Here is a 15,872-nt window from a genome sequence, read left to right as displayed (position 1 = left end):
AACTATTATAGCCCCAGAGTAAAGGCCCTGATGATCCCCCTCTCCAATCAGTGAGAATTGTGATTGGTACTTGCTGTGGGGTGGAGATCATTCCACCTCTAATGTTGAACCCATTTTTTGTTTCTTTCAACTGTCTTTCCTCCTTGAAATCAGCCACAATTGAAGCTGCACAGGTAGTGCAACATCTACAGAAGTGCTAATGCCGTAATTTCTGAGAGCACTCTCTAAGGATGAGATCTCTGCCTGGAAGTGACTGCATTTCTGCTTCACAGAGAAGCCATGCATTCTGGACAGCTTCAGTTATGGAAGGAAGAAGGGGAAGAAAGGGCTGTTTAAAGAAATAATTAATTGATTGTCCCTTTTCAGGAGTAGTGGAGGTGACTGCAGTCCCCATTTGGTTGCGATGAAGAGGGAACCTTTTTAACAGTTTTTACAGTAGTACATTAAAATTAATGCATTAACACACAGCATGGAGTGTGTCATTTCACAGTTAACAGGAGAGGAAGTTGGCTTGCAGGTGGTGTGGAATTGGAACAAGGAGTAGAGTATCATTTTTGAGGAGTAATGTTCCAAGCTCTGATTTGACCTGTGAGCTGAAGAGTAGCTGGCAGTTGCATGCAGAAGCACATGTTGACCATATTGCATTTTCTGCACCCCATGGCATTGCTTTCTATGTATCTCCTGATGATCAGGGAGGAATGCTTCATAAAGTTTCTGAAGGGGGACCCTTCTAACTCCATACGGTTATTATTAATGATGGTAGACTTGGTTGACCCATACATAAATAGATACTGTCTTGCTTCATGGTGTCCGTAAAGACCACACTGGTTTCACATATCCAGTTGTTTGAGTTGTGCATGCTTATAGAATAAACTGCAGCTGTTCTCAGTTTATGGGCTATAAAGAGCTGGTGGATTTGTGGTAGTCGAAAGTATGGGTCTTTTGCTTTCATTGTGCTTCATTACTTTTGCCCAATTTCTAAGTGATTTCAGCAGTTGGTTGTTGAAGAATGCATATGATCCGAAAGCTATATCTTATGTGGGTTGCCTTGCTGAGTATTCTTTTGATCTAGAAGGCAACTGTGAGGGAGTGGTTTTGTTGTGGCAGCCATACCAATGAGGTAACCATAGCTGTATGGTGGAGCACATGTTTTGCACTCAAAAGGCAACAAATTCAGTCCCCTAAGCAGACAAAACTGGGCTTGTTGGGAAGGAGAAGCTTGTATTCCCTTCTTTCATGAATGTCTTGGTTCATGTTTGGGCTCAGTCACAGATAGTTGCTAGGGAGGAAGCAGTTTAATCCGAGCTTTTATCGGTAACAGAAGCTAAGGCAGAACCAATAAATCAAACACAGTCTCTGAAGGCAACCTTGCCTGGAAGGATTTTATGCACAGGAGTGAAGTCAAAGTTAGTCCAAAGGTCTGAGACCCAAACAGAGCCGTCAGCCAGTCCAAAATTCAGGGTTTCCGGTATCTGGAGCAGAATCACAAGAACACCATGCCAGAAAATCAGAAAGTTGGAAGTCTGGAAATCAGAAAATTATTTCCAACAGGAGACATGAGTCAGAGCTGTCTCCTAAATGGGCTGCAGCCAGCTGTCCTTGATTAAGGGAACGTATCCCTTTGCTTGGCCTGAAGCCTCAGAGAAGGTCTTTGTTCTGCTCTCTTCTCTGACCACTGGGTCTGAGAGCTTGGGGGCCATGCTCCTCATCTGATTGTTCCAGTTGTTCTTGTGGTGCATGTGTTTGATCATCTTCAGGTGAGTCTTGGCTCAAGTGTGTCTTGAGGGTGCTACTCCACAGCTGGAGTGGAATGAGCTGGAGAATTGTTTTCATGCCCAGAGTCTGAGTCCTGGGTCATGACAGTGAGAAATAGACAGTTCTCCTACTTCTTCTCATCCTTTACCTCACTTGAGTTTTTGGGGTTATCACTTATTTACTCTAGACTTTTTTTAAAATCCTAAAATCCCAGGAGAAACTTGGGGACATTTCTGTTCTGTGCCACACTTTTCCAGGCCTTGCAAGCTTTTGACTCATCTGTTGAAACTCTCTTGGTCGCTGTTTAGTGATCTCCCTCTTACTAAAACTCATTTGGGTTTATCCCTGTTGTTCTTGAATTTGTATATTCTCCCCAAATCCTCTTGTGAGTTACTTGATGGATCTACCAAATAGTGGTTTTAAAAAAAAATTGCAGCATCTTTCAATTTTAAGCTCATTTGCAGCATAAATTTGATGTAGAGGCACATACCTTGAATGCTAATAACCTTTTCAGTAAAAGCAAGCGTTCCTGTCTTTGATTTTTGTGTATTTTTGTTTAGCAACAGACTTCTTGCAAGTTACAATTTTCTGAAAAAAGCTAAGGCAGTGTTAAAAAGTCTTGAAAACTAGCTGGTCAGGCAGCTTAACCAAATCCTACTCTCAGAACAAAGTCTAAAATCTGTCCTACTTCACTTAGATTATTGAACAGAAATGAAAATTACAATTTTAAAATACTGTGTTTTGGCTTTTTTTGCCCTGCACAAACTTTCATGGTTTGAAATAAATGTGATTTTGAAAGGATTTAAGTGCTCCCCTTGCCAGTACTGTATTGAAAACCACATGGTCGGATATAATAAAAAAAGACAGGGTATGCATATGTGTTACTGTTTCTCTTTTAAACCAAACAGACTTTCTCCCTATTGAAAAATGAATAATTCTTCCTCTACTGTGGCTGTGCCCCATCATTATACCAATAGCTGTGCCTTGGAGGAATCTTGCTCTTTTTTAGATATGTAATGATTTTGTATAGTGGACCACATATAGGTGCTCTGTAGTTTTTTTTTCTTGCACATTTGTAAGACAGTAATACTGCTGTTGCAAACCGCCTTAAATGAGTGGCACAACTCAGTAGTACAAGGGTGAACAACCTCTGGCCTAGGACTGCATGCACTTGTTGGAGCTAATGTCACTTAGAAATAATCTGGTTTGACACTATGGGACCACAGTAAACTACCGTTCCCAGAACTCCATAACATGGAGCCATGGCAGTTAAAGCGATGTCAAACTGGATTATTTCTGCAGTGAGGATGCAGCCTTAGACCTCAGTTTAGAGCTGTAATATGAGCAATGCTTGCTTCCCTTGTTTGCCAAAGGTGAGGAGGAAACAAGGGAGACAGAGATAAGGGGACAGCAGAAAGTGGGGTCAGATAGAGAAGAGAGAGTGAGCAGGGAATGACAAAAGAAAGTAATAAGTGTCTCCATCCCTTTTTGGTCCTGGACCAGTGTTGGCAGACAGCCTTCCACAAGTGACATGCAATAAAATGTGTTTATTTAGAAAGAAGATTCCCTGTCTGCAGTAGGCTGCTGGGATCCAGTTGAACACCATGGCCTTAGACTGCGGAACCCTATAGCTTCTACTAGATCAGCTGTTTTTGAAATGTGATTTGTAGGTGTCATTTCTGATGGTGAATGGACAGCAGAAGGCAGTTCAGCAGGCCATATGCAGTTCCCCTCTAAAAGATTTTTCATGTGGTTAACTTTAAACAGGCCAGGCTTTCCTGAAGGAAGCTGAAAATGTGTTTTCACATGCTGGGGGTATGTGAATGGAAGTGGGGAGAATGAACAGCACAGCCTATAGATACAAAATATGACCATTAGAGTTTCTGTTGACTATAAAGTATAACCATTCCTGTTTAGGACAATGTATTATTTCCATCCCAAGATAACGTTTCTTAGATCTCCCTGTTGCGTGTGAACTCCTCAGTTTGGGATTCAAGATGGCTTACAACAGTTTGTTGTTGTTGTTATTGTGCACCTTCAAGTTGTTTCTGACTTCAGTGACCCTAAAGTGAACCTATAATGGGGTTTTCTTGCTAAGATTTGTTCAGAGGAGGTTTGCATATGCTTTCCTCTGGAGTTGAGGGAGTGTGACTTACCCAAGGTCACCTAGTTGGTTTCCATGGCCAAGCAGGGATTTGAAGTCTGGTTTCCAGAATTATAGTCCAGCTTCCACTGGGTTTTGTAAAGTTTATTTTTAAAATGTATTTGATTTTTATCACCCCTTTCCATGAAATAGGCACTCAAGGCAGCCAAAAATAATTTTAAAATACAGATTTAAAACATATTTTGATAAAACATAACTTAAATAAAAACACAGGAATAAATTGTGTTAATCTGAGACAAAGCCAGTACTCAACCAATTAGCCTCTGTTCAGACAGCAGACCATCTTACATGCCAAAGGCTTGCTCATAGGTAATCTTTTACCAATAGTGTGTGTATGTATTTTCAGCCTTCATGACAGGAAGATGTGCATCATAGGACTGAGCATTCTGATGGGATTGCCAAATCGACCGCCTGCTGTAGACGCAGTAGCTGCTCAGATTGTTCCATCAGTCCTCCTCTTGTTCTTGGGCCTAAAACAAGTGTGCGCTACCCGGCAACATACAGAACACGAAGAGCATGCTAAAGCTGAAAAGAACGACACAGAAGATAATGGTACCCCCCAAAAAAATTTTGTACTTTCTAATAGAAATAGTTTTGGAGCTGGGAAGGGGAAGATGGTTGCCACAGCAATACTGTTGCTATTGTCTCAGCTATTGTTCTCAGTCTATCATAATGTATTTCAGCTAACAAGTAGGAGGGTTTGTATCTCTCAAAAGCTCTTGAGGGATGTATTTATAGGCACAGTACCTTCTTCCCTTGCAGGCTCTCTGGAGAAATCCAGACAGGTGTCATTTTTTTCACTCTCGGTTTTTACTTGTATCCAAAATGTCATTATGTTTTCATCAAAGCCCAAGATGCTACGAGTTGCTGTTGGCGTCCAAATGAAAGAACTTCTGATGTCCCTATAGTTGCATGAATCCCTATGTCTACTTCCTGTGGAATGACATTTTCCCTTTAACAAACCCCTTTGTCACCTCATATGCCCTAGTGACATTTAGGATATCAGTATTCATTTTTCTTGCCAATGGGAAAACATGGCAGTCATCCCACAAGAAAAAGAAATGTTAACATACAGATATATTTAACAATCTTTCAGAAATGCCACTGGGAGAAAAGTGACAGGGCACTATTGCAAGATGGTAAAGAGTCCAGCATCAAAGTAAGAAATGCAGAGGAATAAGGGTTATATGGCAAGGCCTATGTGCTGCCATGGCAATATAAACCACCCTGCCAAAGAAACAACCCTGTGAGGGCACCTGTCATGTGTGTAACTCCACTGGAGTCTTGCATACAGTGTCCTAAAGGAGATACAGACTAACCTCTCTGTGCCAGTAGGAGAAAGCAACAGAAAGGATTAGAGCTAGAATCCCCAAACAAGTATGAAAGTGGGCAAGACAAAGTGTTACACCTCTCATAGCCATATGATTTGGTGACGGGAAGTTATATCTGGATGGCCACCAAAAATCAAAATGGAAAAAAAGAGGACAGAACAGAGAGAAAGGAGCAGCCCAAAGCCACACAGTGACGATATATGCAAAGAGATCTTGTAGCACCTTTGAAACTAACCGAAAGAAAAGTTGGCAGCATGAACTTTCATAGACTTAAATCTACTTACTCAGATGCATTTTATGCATCTGAGGAAGTAGACTTTAGTCTACAAAAGCTCATGCTGCTAATTTCTTTCAGTTAGTGTCAAAGGTGCTACAAGATCTCTCTACATACTGATTTTACAGACTAACACAGCTATATCTTTGAATTCTACCACTAGTGATGAAATAGATCACCAGATAACTCCGAGTTCACCCCTCAGGCAACAGAATAGTGGGAAATCCATACCCTAAAAAGGAGTCAAACTATCATGTAGCACATTCTCTCACAGGATTGTTTCTGGAGTGAAATAATTTTTGAGAATGAGAAATAGACCGTAGCATTACAGGCATCATTTGTGCCATTCTAAGTGAACAGCACAGTCCCATGCCCAACAGTCATATAGAGTGAAGTGCAGCAGCCATCTGCCTTCCTTTTCTGTCACTGGGATTCAAGTTGCTCTGTGTGATTGTTTTCACTACAACTATTTTCTCTAATGGGTAGCATGTTACTTTATCCACAGTGGTGAATTAGAACTACTTATTCATGGGACAGAGCAAAAGAGTGTGCTCTGGAAACTGTTGGTGTGGCAGAGAAACTGCTCAGTTTCCTTAAATCAGCTTTGTGTCCATGGAAACTGGCTTCTTTATATAAATAGCTATTTTCACAAGAGCTTTTGGGTGTTTATTTCTGAAGCTGAGCAACTTGGAAGGGACCCAATCCAGTAATCTCAGCTAAAACCAAAATATGTACTTTTTCTTGCCCTGGATGCATCCACCAACATTGTAATTTAAGGGCTGCTCATTAAATTTGATGATGACTGGAAACTCCATTAGTTTAAATGTAGAATGCAAATTGCTTGTTTGTTTAGGGTTTGTTTATCGTTGCTTTTTGAGGGTGCAAGTAAATGTTTTCACCATTCTTCTCTAAAAGCATTTTAGTGCTTTATTAAAAAAACCCAACATAAACTTATTTACAGAAGAGATCCCAAGTGATGAAGAGGAGGCAAATGAAGTAACCCAGGAAATGCAGCAGAACCACTCAGGTGGTGATGCAGGGGATGAAGATGATGATGATGATGATGACTGGGATGATGATGCTTTGGAAGAAACTGCTTTAGAAGGTTTCAGCACTCCAATTGACCTGGAAGATGGTGTGGACGAATATCAATTCTTTACACAGACACTATTAGGTACTGTATGTACATTTAAGATTCATAAAAATTAAATGGCTTTTTTCTGGGGATGCAGGGTTAATAGTTACCTTAGGGGGAGGAATTAAATCAGCATTCAGCAAGCTGTTTTGACTCCCTGTTTGTTCCAGAATGTGTCTCTGTGTCATATACAGGACTCCGTGAGACACTGAACTGAAGACAGAGAAATCCACTAAACTGGACACCTGTTCTTTCCAAGACACAGATATTTCTTTGGATTACAGTTCACATAATTCCTGCTAGCATAGTCCAATAAATAGCTTTTCTAAGTTTCCTGAAAGAAAGAAAACCTAAAGCTCTATTCCTGGAGGGAGAGAGCATAGGCTCTCATTTGATGAACATAGCATTGTCTTTTTAGAGGACATCATCAAAAATATTGTAGCTATGTGGTTGCTCTCATTTTCTGCAGGTCAGCTGTCTCAGATTCAGTCTCTGTTTCAGTATTAAAGGGTTTCTAATAGTGGAACACAGAGAGAAGACTGGCAGCAGCTTTCAGTATTGGGCTAGAACTGAGATCGTGAATTCATGGCCCTTCAGACCTTTGACCATATAGGCTGGGGCTGATGAAACATCTGGTGGGCTATAAGATGAGCTAATGGCCAATATAGCACCATTCCTTTATATCTAAGTATATCTTTAGTTTTTTTGGTGCAAGGACAGGATACAAACAAGGTAGAAAAATAAAATTTACATGTATTGCACTGAGGCTGTAAAAAAACAACACCCTAGCTTGTTAAAAATATATTGAAACAACCTGTGCTCACATGGACAGGAACTTTGCTTGACTTTCCTCAAGCTGGTGTCCTCCAAGTGTTTTGGACTGCTTTGTCATGTTCATAGAACTTCAGTTAGAGATATTCAGAAATTTATGGACCTGCCAGAATAAAGAATAGAAGGAAGAAGATAGATGGGAGCAGATGGCTGCACTAGAAAACCTGGGCTGTTTTTAATGGTGCCTTCCTGCCGTGGGAGATGGTGGGGAGTTAGAGATTGAGAAGGGGCAAACTTGAAAGCGCCTTTGAAATGGGCAAATGATGCTGGCTACAAGTGTGGGGAGGGGGGCTGGAGAAAGGACTTTTAAATTGTTGTTTAACATGGGGAAACTCAGAGTTTATTCTAACCATTGTGGGGTATATTTGAGTGTTGTAGGCCCGGAACAGACCGCCACTTTGCGGCAGCCTGGTGCCAAAATTAGGGTTAGGGAGAATGGATCAACCACACATTCCCAAACCGTAATGTGCAGTGGCACCACCTCCAGTCCACACTGTTGCGTGTCGATGACGCAAGCGTGGTGCAGCATCCGCACGTCACGGCTCAGCACTTGCGTCATCGACACGCAACAGTGTGTCAATGGTACACTCATGGCAGTGGCTGCGCGTACCAAGAACCTGCTTTTAGCAGCTTCTTTTTGGTGCAGAGGGAGCCTGTGCGGTTTTGTTGCTGTGGATTCCCTCAGGAGAAAAAACAGGCGACTCCAGCCCGCCCTTTCGGGGCAGTCTGTTGAGCCCCTTAGAATCCAGACTATAGCAATATTTAATTTTCACTACAATGCTGTCCTGGTACTTCAAGTCTTCAACTGCCAAGCATGACATGCTACTCCCATGAGTCTTCACCACTGGCTAGGGCTGACAGGAGTTACAGTTCAAAGCCACTGTGTTGAACGAGGCTGACCTAAAGGTAGACAACCTCTGCATATAGAAAGAAGTCTGTTACAGTATTAATGGGGGGAAGTTTGTGCTAGCTTATTTATCCATTTTAGCTTTCTGAAACTCTTTAAAAAAGAAGACCCATTAATTCTGTGTTGATAGAAGTGCAGAGCCGAGACGCAGCCTGGTACCATTTGCTGACCACACCGCTCAGCAATGATCAGAAGACACAGCTGCAGGAAATCTGTGCATTAGCTGAACACCGGAGGAGTTCTGCAGGTCTGTCTGCTCACTGGAGCAGTTATATTGTGTAAATAGGCATCCTTCGTCATTGCAACTGTGTAATGTAATTCAAGCTGTCTCAGCTTTAAAATAACACAAAAAAGATGATCTGAAAAGAGAAATGCTTTTATTCTGAGTGCACAAAGAGAAGAGCAGGTGGTGAAGATTTTAATTTTCTTTGCCTTTGTCTGTTGAAAGAAGCTTCTGTATATTGGACACTCTCTGTGGTGGAGTGGGAGGAAAGGTGTTTCATAAGGACTTCCATAACTTTTAAGAGGAGAGGCAAGTCAAATAGAGGAGGGAGAGAACCAATTTTAAAAGCTTCATTTCACTCTTTTTTCTCTCTCTCTCTCTTCCTTTCCTCTGAAAAAGTTAAAAGGTAGAGATAGGTGTAGACTAGGAAGGATTTGATGTATAAGTAATTGAAAGCTATAAGTGTGTAAGGCTGCAGAGAAGACAACAATATGTTGAAAATGGAGAAGCTTGGCATAAAAGGAAACCAGACAATTGTATACCTACCTCCCTCACCAATTTTCTGGCACCATTTCAGTGCAAAAGGACAAAGAAACTCTAGCGGGGGGGGGGGCAATACACTCTACACCTTTTAAAGTTCTGTGCATGTATAATAGATATTCAAGATAAAATTGCAAAAATTAATCTGTGGGAGATGCAGTTTCTAGTTCCCACTCCCCATGGATCAGTGACACTCACTGAATGACCTTGGACCAGTTACTCTTTCTCAGCCTGACATACCTCAGAGGGTTGTTGTCAGGATAAAGCGGGGAGGAGATGAGCCTTGTGCTCATTGGAGGGAAAAGCAGGATATAAATTTAACAAATAAAAATGAATGAATAAGTTATAACTTATCAGCACTGGTCAACCACTGGTCATTCTTTCTTGGGGCCATAGCATAGTAGGACACCACTTGCATTAGAAAGTCCAGAATTCCTTCTGTGGCACCTCCAGTTAAAAGAATTGGGTAGTTGGTGATAGTGACAGTATGGAGCAATGTGAACAGTATAGAGCAATGTCAGAGTCATACAAAGCAGCTTCATGTGTTCTTTTTGCTTGTGTGTTTATGTGTTCTCGTGGTGCCTTGAATATTTGCATATTTTGTATTAAGCTCATTTAAAGTTTCATAGGCGGGGTACAAACCGCCGCTTTGCGGCGCTTCCCCGCCGCCGCCATTTGCTCCGTGCGGGAGCCGCAGCAGCCAAACCGCGCGACTCCTGCGCGGAGCAAAAAAGAAGCTCCATTTCGGAGCTTCTTCTTGCGGCGCCTCTATGATGTCGCGAGGCGCCTGGCGCGGACTCGCGACGTCATAAGCGCCGCGACACATCTGGACGCTATGCGTCCAGTACGTAAAGATGGTGGCGCCCATGTAGAAGGTGCGCTGCCATCTTGTACGTATAGGATACGTACTAGAGTTAGGGGGGTGCGGAAGCACTGCCCCTTCCTAACCCTAGTACGTATCCTATACGTACTATATGGCAGTGTGTATCCCGCCATAGTTTTCACTGTGGCCTAAATCCAATTGCTACTTTCAACCAAATGGTAAGCGGTCACTTACATAAATTCCATTGATTCATAAATGGGTGAATCAATGGACTAGTAATTCTGTAGAATTTCAGCAGCTGTGGCTGCTTCTTTTAAGATAAGGGTCACTGGTACTGTAAAGGCATACTTGCTATCTGTATTAACATATTGCCAATTTCTCTTTAATTCTAGAATCAAAGAGGATAGAACAGCAAATGGGCTTCACATTTGATAACAAAGAATTGGCCTCAGGATTTAACTTTGGCAATGCTCCAGGAAGCAACTGAAGGCAGAAATGTTTTAAAAGACTCTGCAGAATATTTCATTATTGCATTTTATTAAAACAACAGCAACACCATCATTTGTGACTTATGAGCGGACAAGGGAAGGCAGTGGAGGGCTCTAGAAGATTCCTTTTTGGGAAAGGTAGTGGCTGACTCTCTTCCCATCCTCTTATTAAGACACTCTTTCTAACCAGCTACTGTAATGTATAAAGTCTTGTGGTATTTTTATAAGATGTTGAACTGAAAAGAAAGTCTCTGTCCCTATTCCTTCTGCTAAGGAAGCAGAGAAGCAGACACATGAAATTGGATGGAGTTGCACCTCTCAGGTCTTTTATCATTGAAACTGAAGGGGTCCTATGGAGAACAGTGCCTTCTGTTGTATATGGATTGCCTGAACACAAGAAGTTTGGAGTGCATTATATTCTTTTTTTCATTTTTGTGAAAGGATGTACATTTCTTGGCACACTTGCTTCCCATGCCTTTTGTTACCTTGTTCTAGTTTAATTGTGGCTGTGTTTTGTCAGTCACAAACATACCAACATTGCTACACAAATGTTTCAATTTTTCTGCATTAGTGTACATTCAGGGTAATGCTTCTTTGAGTTATAAAAAATATCCTTGCTTTTACAAGTCCCCCCCCCCCCCGAAATCAGATTGTCTATAAAAAATATTCCACCCTCTTAGGGGGGTTTCCATACTTTTGGATTCTTCCAATGCATACTTTTCACACATTCTGCCTTGGGGTGGAGGGAGCTCTTTTCTGTTCTGCCTTGGCTTGCACATCCCATTGTGTATATTGTGGGATGCATGCATGGACCCCAGCAGCTGGGTCTCTCTGTTGTCATATATAGCTTAGAACTTGCCCAAAGCATCCTTACAACTACACTGTATAAGGGAAGATTAGTAGTAGTGGTAAATCTGTCTTTCAGGGATATGTGTCTGCAGAATTTGGGCAAGTTACTATTTTGGCCTAAAGCTCCAGAATCCCCAGCCACCGTGGGCATTGACCATTTGCCTGCAGTATTTGGAGACTGTATAAACATTAACTTTAAGTACTTTAGCTGCTGCTATTGATCTGAGATACTGTACAGTTCATCAGAACAATCTGAAAACCACTCCTTCAGTGAGACATTGCAAGTCTTTCAGGAAGTTGTGACAGTGCTGGCTTTGCCCATTCAGAACAAGAGCTGTCTCAGTGCTTTTGTGGACTTCTTGATATGTCAGTAATCAGATGGTGGGCTTTGGAAGTAGTTGTCAGCTTTCCAATGTTGTCTGTCTTGAATGCCTTCTACTTGCACTGAATCTCTGTCGTTCTTCCAGCCCATGTCAGCAATGAAGACCTAGGCTGTAAAGAATCCCTTTTACTGGCTTCTCCTCCATGCTGTATCCAGCAACTGGGAGATCATTTTAGTTTTTTCTGCCTTTAAAAAAAACAGATTCCCTTGAAGTGGGCATTGTAGGTTTTGCTGCCTCTTTGTTTTCTGAGCAGAACATGAGTGGAATAATCAACTAGAAGAGACTGGTGCAGAATGATGAGGCTTACCTTGCTTAAAACCGAGAGGAGGGTGAAGGGGGGGTCAGTACTAGCGATCACTGTTTATTATGTGGCCTGGATTGATTCCATGGACTATCCGTTAACCTCTCCTGTGCTCAGATTTTTTCTACTGCTTATGTTTCTTTAGCTGCCTTCTCTTTATTGTGATAATATTGGGTGTTCCTTTGATGAGTGTGATGTTTGAGCTGCTGTGGTTTCTAGCCACATATGACAATTGTTTTTTTTATTAATTATTTATTGTTTCTGTCTTAATACAAAAACATGTGCACCAAGCTGAAGGATGTGCACTTATTTTGAATGTAGCTCTCCCCCCCCTTAATAACATGCAGAAGTTACATGTGGGTTAGGATTCCACACGTCAGTGGATTTGGAAAGGAAAAGCTGCATTTGGAACATCAATGTGCCCTTCGTAACTGACTTGGTATAGGTATATGTTGTACATTGATCTTGGGCTGAGGTCCTATTCAGTGCCAATAGAGCAAAACGTGACAGTATTATAAGTTTATGGGATTGCCTGCTGCAGCCATCAGATGAACAATGTCTGCTTGTGCAAGGAAGTTATGGATATCTCAGTGTGGGAACATTACACATGGTATAATCCCATTGTGTGTGCAGTTTGACAGAAAAGTACCCTGACCTTGGTGTCCAGGCTCTAAATTACCTCGTGAGACATGGCTCTGAGTGCTAAGGAGCTACCTTAGGGAAAATGCATTTTCCTCTTGGATGTATCTTAAGAATCTTAAGCACTGAAATAATATACTGAGCTTTATATCCCTAGCAAGAATTTGTGCAGATGGTAAATCCTAAGAAGATAAGAGATTTGTCTTATTGAAAAGGAGCATTTTCAAAAATGTTCACAATCCTGATTTAGACACAGTCGCTTATCATTTGAGAATACATGAGGAAAGGAGGTTTCATAAATTAATTAAGGCCTTTAGTTAAGATGCAACTTGTGTTGCTTATCATCCCACAATTAAGTTTCTCCTCCATGTCACTGAAAGCTTCAAACTTTTTTTTCCTTTGCAAACCATCATTTGTTAATTACCTTAAGCACTACATGGTTTGCTTATTAAAAGGGTCACATACATATACAAATTCGGAGATCAACAACAGGTGTGTTTGCAATAAAGAACTGTTATTGTGGCTCTGCTTTTGGTAGTTGGCCACACAGGGAAGTGTAATTCTTTCCATAATGAATGCAGTAGATTTCTGACTGCAGGCTAAAGCAAGAGTGAGCTACGGGGCCACATTGTCCCCCAGGTGACCTTAGAAGGCTGTACCCCCCCCCCCCCCCTGCCTCCCTCCCTAAAAGTATCATTTTTTTTTTTTACAAAAGGATCCACCAAATATATCCCTGGCTATGTTGCAATTTTTGTAACTCTCTGGGCTAATTTAGGCACAAGGAAGGCTTTTTTCCAAGAGGAAATGCCCCGGAGATCTACTTTTGGATTAATTTTGATGTCCTTTACTGAGCCTAAAATGGCCTGGGAGATTCGCAAAATGGAATCCACCATCCGTTTCCACCGAAATATAAGACTGAAATCTTATTTGTGTCTTTTTTATGTGGCCTGTCCCATGTTTTAATATTACTTTAAATTGGACTTTTCTTTGTAAAGTTCATGTAAAAAGTTTGCAATGTGAAATATCACCTATGCCTGTGAAGAAATCTGTTTTAAGTCAGTGAGAAAGCACTACTTCCTACAGTTACCAGGTAGCAAAAGCCCCATACTACAGTGTGCAAACACATCACCCTCCCTGCAACTGGGGTAAATCTTAATGTGCATTCTACACCTATGCAGTTCAACATTTTGGAAACTTCTAGGTCAGAAGTGAAAAAATTGTGATCTCAGAACGCAAGTCCCATCAACCTTAGCCAGTGTAACCAAAGGTGAGGTATTGGTGCAGTTTAGCAACACCTGGAAACCCCTATGCTTCCCATGCCTGCTCTACATCCCTGGTAAGTGGAGCTTGTCTTTTGACTCCCTCCCTGACTGGGCAAGCCCAAGGCTATAATTCAAATGCCAGATACATTTCTTTCCATCGCTTCATTTTTCACCTTTTTGCCATGGGCTTTTGATTTTACCTATGTACACAGAAGAAAAGGCTGCTCCAGTAGGTAATATGAAAGGGACCTGTGAGATTTAAGACTTCACTCCCACACACTCAGGTTATGGCATATATATATATCCCCTCCCTCCCTCCGTCTCTGACACACAACAAAGCAAATTATCCAGATGTATTTTTTCAAGACTACCTGTAGACGACTTGGGCTATGTCAGAGTGTTAGACTTGAGTCTTCCTATGTCTGGACCCAGCTCTCACTAGCTACTGGGCCATCCAGGCTCTCTGCTGATATTAGAGATGTTCCAACAGGTACTGAGCAATACATCTCTAGGTGTTTAGTGCAGGATTTAATCACTGTCATACTAGTTCGAGTGAGTTCTGACATTTGATTTTGCAGTTATTAAATAATGTTTCTGAGTCATCGCTAAGCTCACACAAGCGAATGCTTATTGGATCATCTGTACAATTGGTTCTAGGATTGTCTATGTGACTCACCATTACCAGGTTCTTCTGTGATTTGCCAACTTGTTCCAATGTGAGTTGTATATAAGGCCTAATTTCATGCTTTTTTCTCCTGTGTATGTCAGTTGTAAACACTTCTGTAAGAGCTGTTATATGGAAACAACATGTTTGTAATGGAAACACCACTTTATGAGCCTGAGGACCATCTTTCCTGTGTGTGCTTGCTTACAGGATGTCTTCTGACCTAGTTGCCCTATGTCTGTCTTGCACTACAAAAGTGTATCAGATTGCCTTGATTTTGTTCCACTTTACTTCTGGGTGCTGCTTTTAGACTCCATACTGAACCTGTGGCTGTACCTGTATGGCAGTTCATTGCATCCAGAATACAAAATAAAATTCTAGACATCTTCATAACAAGGGTGCCGTCTTTGTATATACTAGTTTTCGTTTCTGTGTGGAATGCCAACCTTTGCTTTATTTCTTTAATAAATAACATTTCAAGATCTGCCCAGAAGTCAGAAAGTGTGCAGAGTACCAAACATCATTTAATTACTTGCTTATATTCAAAGACATGGCTGTGTTAGTCTGGAAAATCAGTATGTAAAGGGATCTTGGTAGCACCTTTGAAACTAACTGAAAGAAAGAAACTGGTAGCATGAGCTTTTGTAGACTTGAACTGACTTTCTCAGATGCATGGGGTGGAGTGGAGCGTCCAGAGACAGACCTATATAAGTCTATATAAGTTGTGTGTGAGAATGTCACTTGAAATTCAAAACCTTGTGAGTATGGAGATGAGGTGACAAGTTCAGTTTCAACTATGGTCATTGGACGATGAAGGCAGGAGGAAGGATGTTGCCTAATCTCAAGGATAGTAGATAAACGAATGAATGCGTATTGGAATGTAGTGTGGGAACCAGACAGGAGATGTGATGAACTACCGTATATACTCGTGTATAAGTCAACCTCATGTATAAGTTGAGAGCAGTTTTTGGGATGAAAATAATGGATTTTGATATGACCCATGGATAAGTGGATGGTCAAACAGTGGGGCATGTTACAAAAGATCTAAAGGGGGAAACAAAGCACCACATCCCTCCCTACATCTTCTCTCTAGACCTCTCCCAAGGGTCACAGTCTCGGCATGGAAAAGGGGAAACAAACCTCGGCACACGCACACACTCTCTCTTTACCAAAAGCATTCCCAAGGCTTATGGCTTGCAAAATGGGGTAAACCCCCCTCTCTTTTCTTTACCCAGGATTCCCAAGGCTTACAGCTTGCAAAAGGGGGGGGGGGTAGAAACCCCTCTCCTCTTTACCCAGGATT

General features: G+C 41.6%; 1 protein-coding gene across 3 annotated transcripts in view; it reads left to right on the top strand.

Annotated features, from left to right (window-relative positions):
• The window catches only part of IPO8 (importin 8), a 57,288-nt gene extending 42,320 nt beyond the window's left edge, over positions 1–14,968 (top strand). For all 3 annotated transcript variants that reach the window (XM_042467919.1, XM_042467921.1, XM_042467920.1), the window contains 4 exons: positions 4,266–4,471; positions 6,486–6,698; positions 8,528–8,644; positions 10,376–14,968. In XM_042467919.1, coding sequence (XP_042323853.1) covers positions 4,266–4,471; positions 6,486–6,698; positions 8,528–8,644; positions 10,376–10,470 — 631 coding nt within the window. In that variant the 3' untranslated portion in view covers positions 10,471–14,968. The remainder of the gene's footprint in view (positions 1–4,265; positions 4,472–6,485; positions 6,699–8,527; positions 8,645–10,375) is intronic.
• The last annotated feature ends 904 nt before the right edge of the window (positions 14,969–15,872 follow it).

The sequence above is a fragment of the Sceloporus undulatus genome, chromosome 5, assembly GCF_019175285.1.
Source record: "Sceloporus undulatus isolate JIND9_A2432 ecotype Alabama chromosome 5, SceUnd_v1.1, whole genome shotgun sequence".
NCBI lineage: Eukaryota > Metazoa > Chordata > Lepidosauria > Squamata > Phrynosomatidae > Sceloporus > Sceloporus undulatus.
The sequence above is the reverse complement of the archived record's forward strand: the minus strand, read 5'-3'. Positions and strand labels throughout refer to the sequence as shown.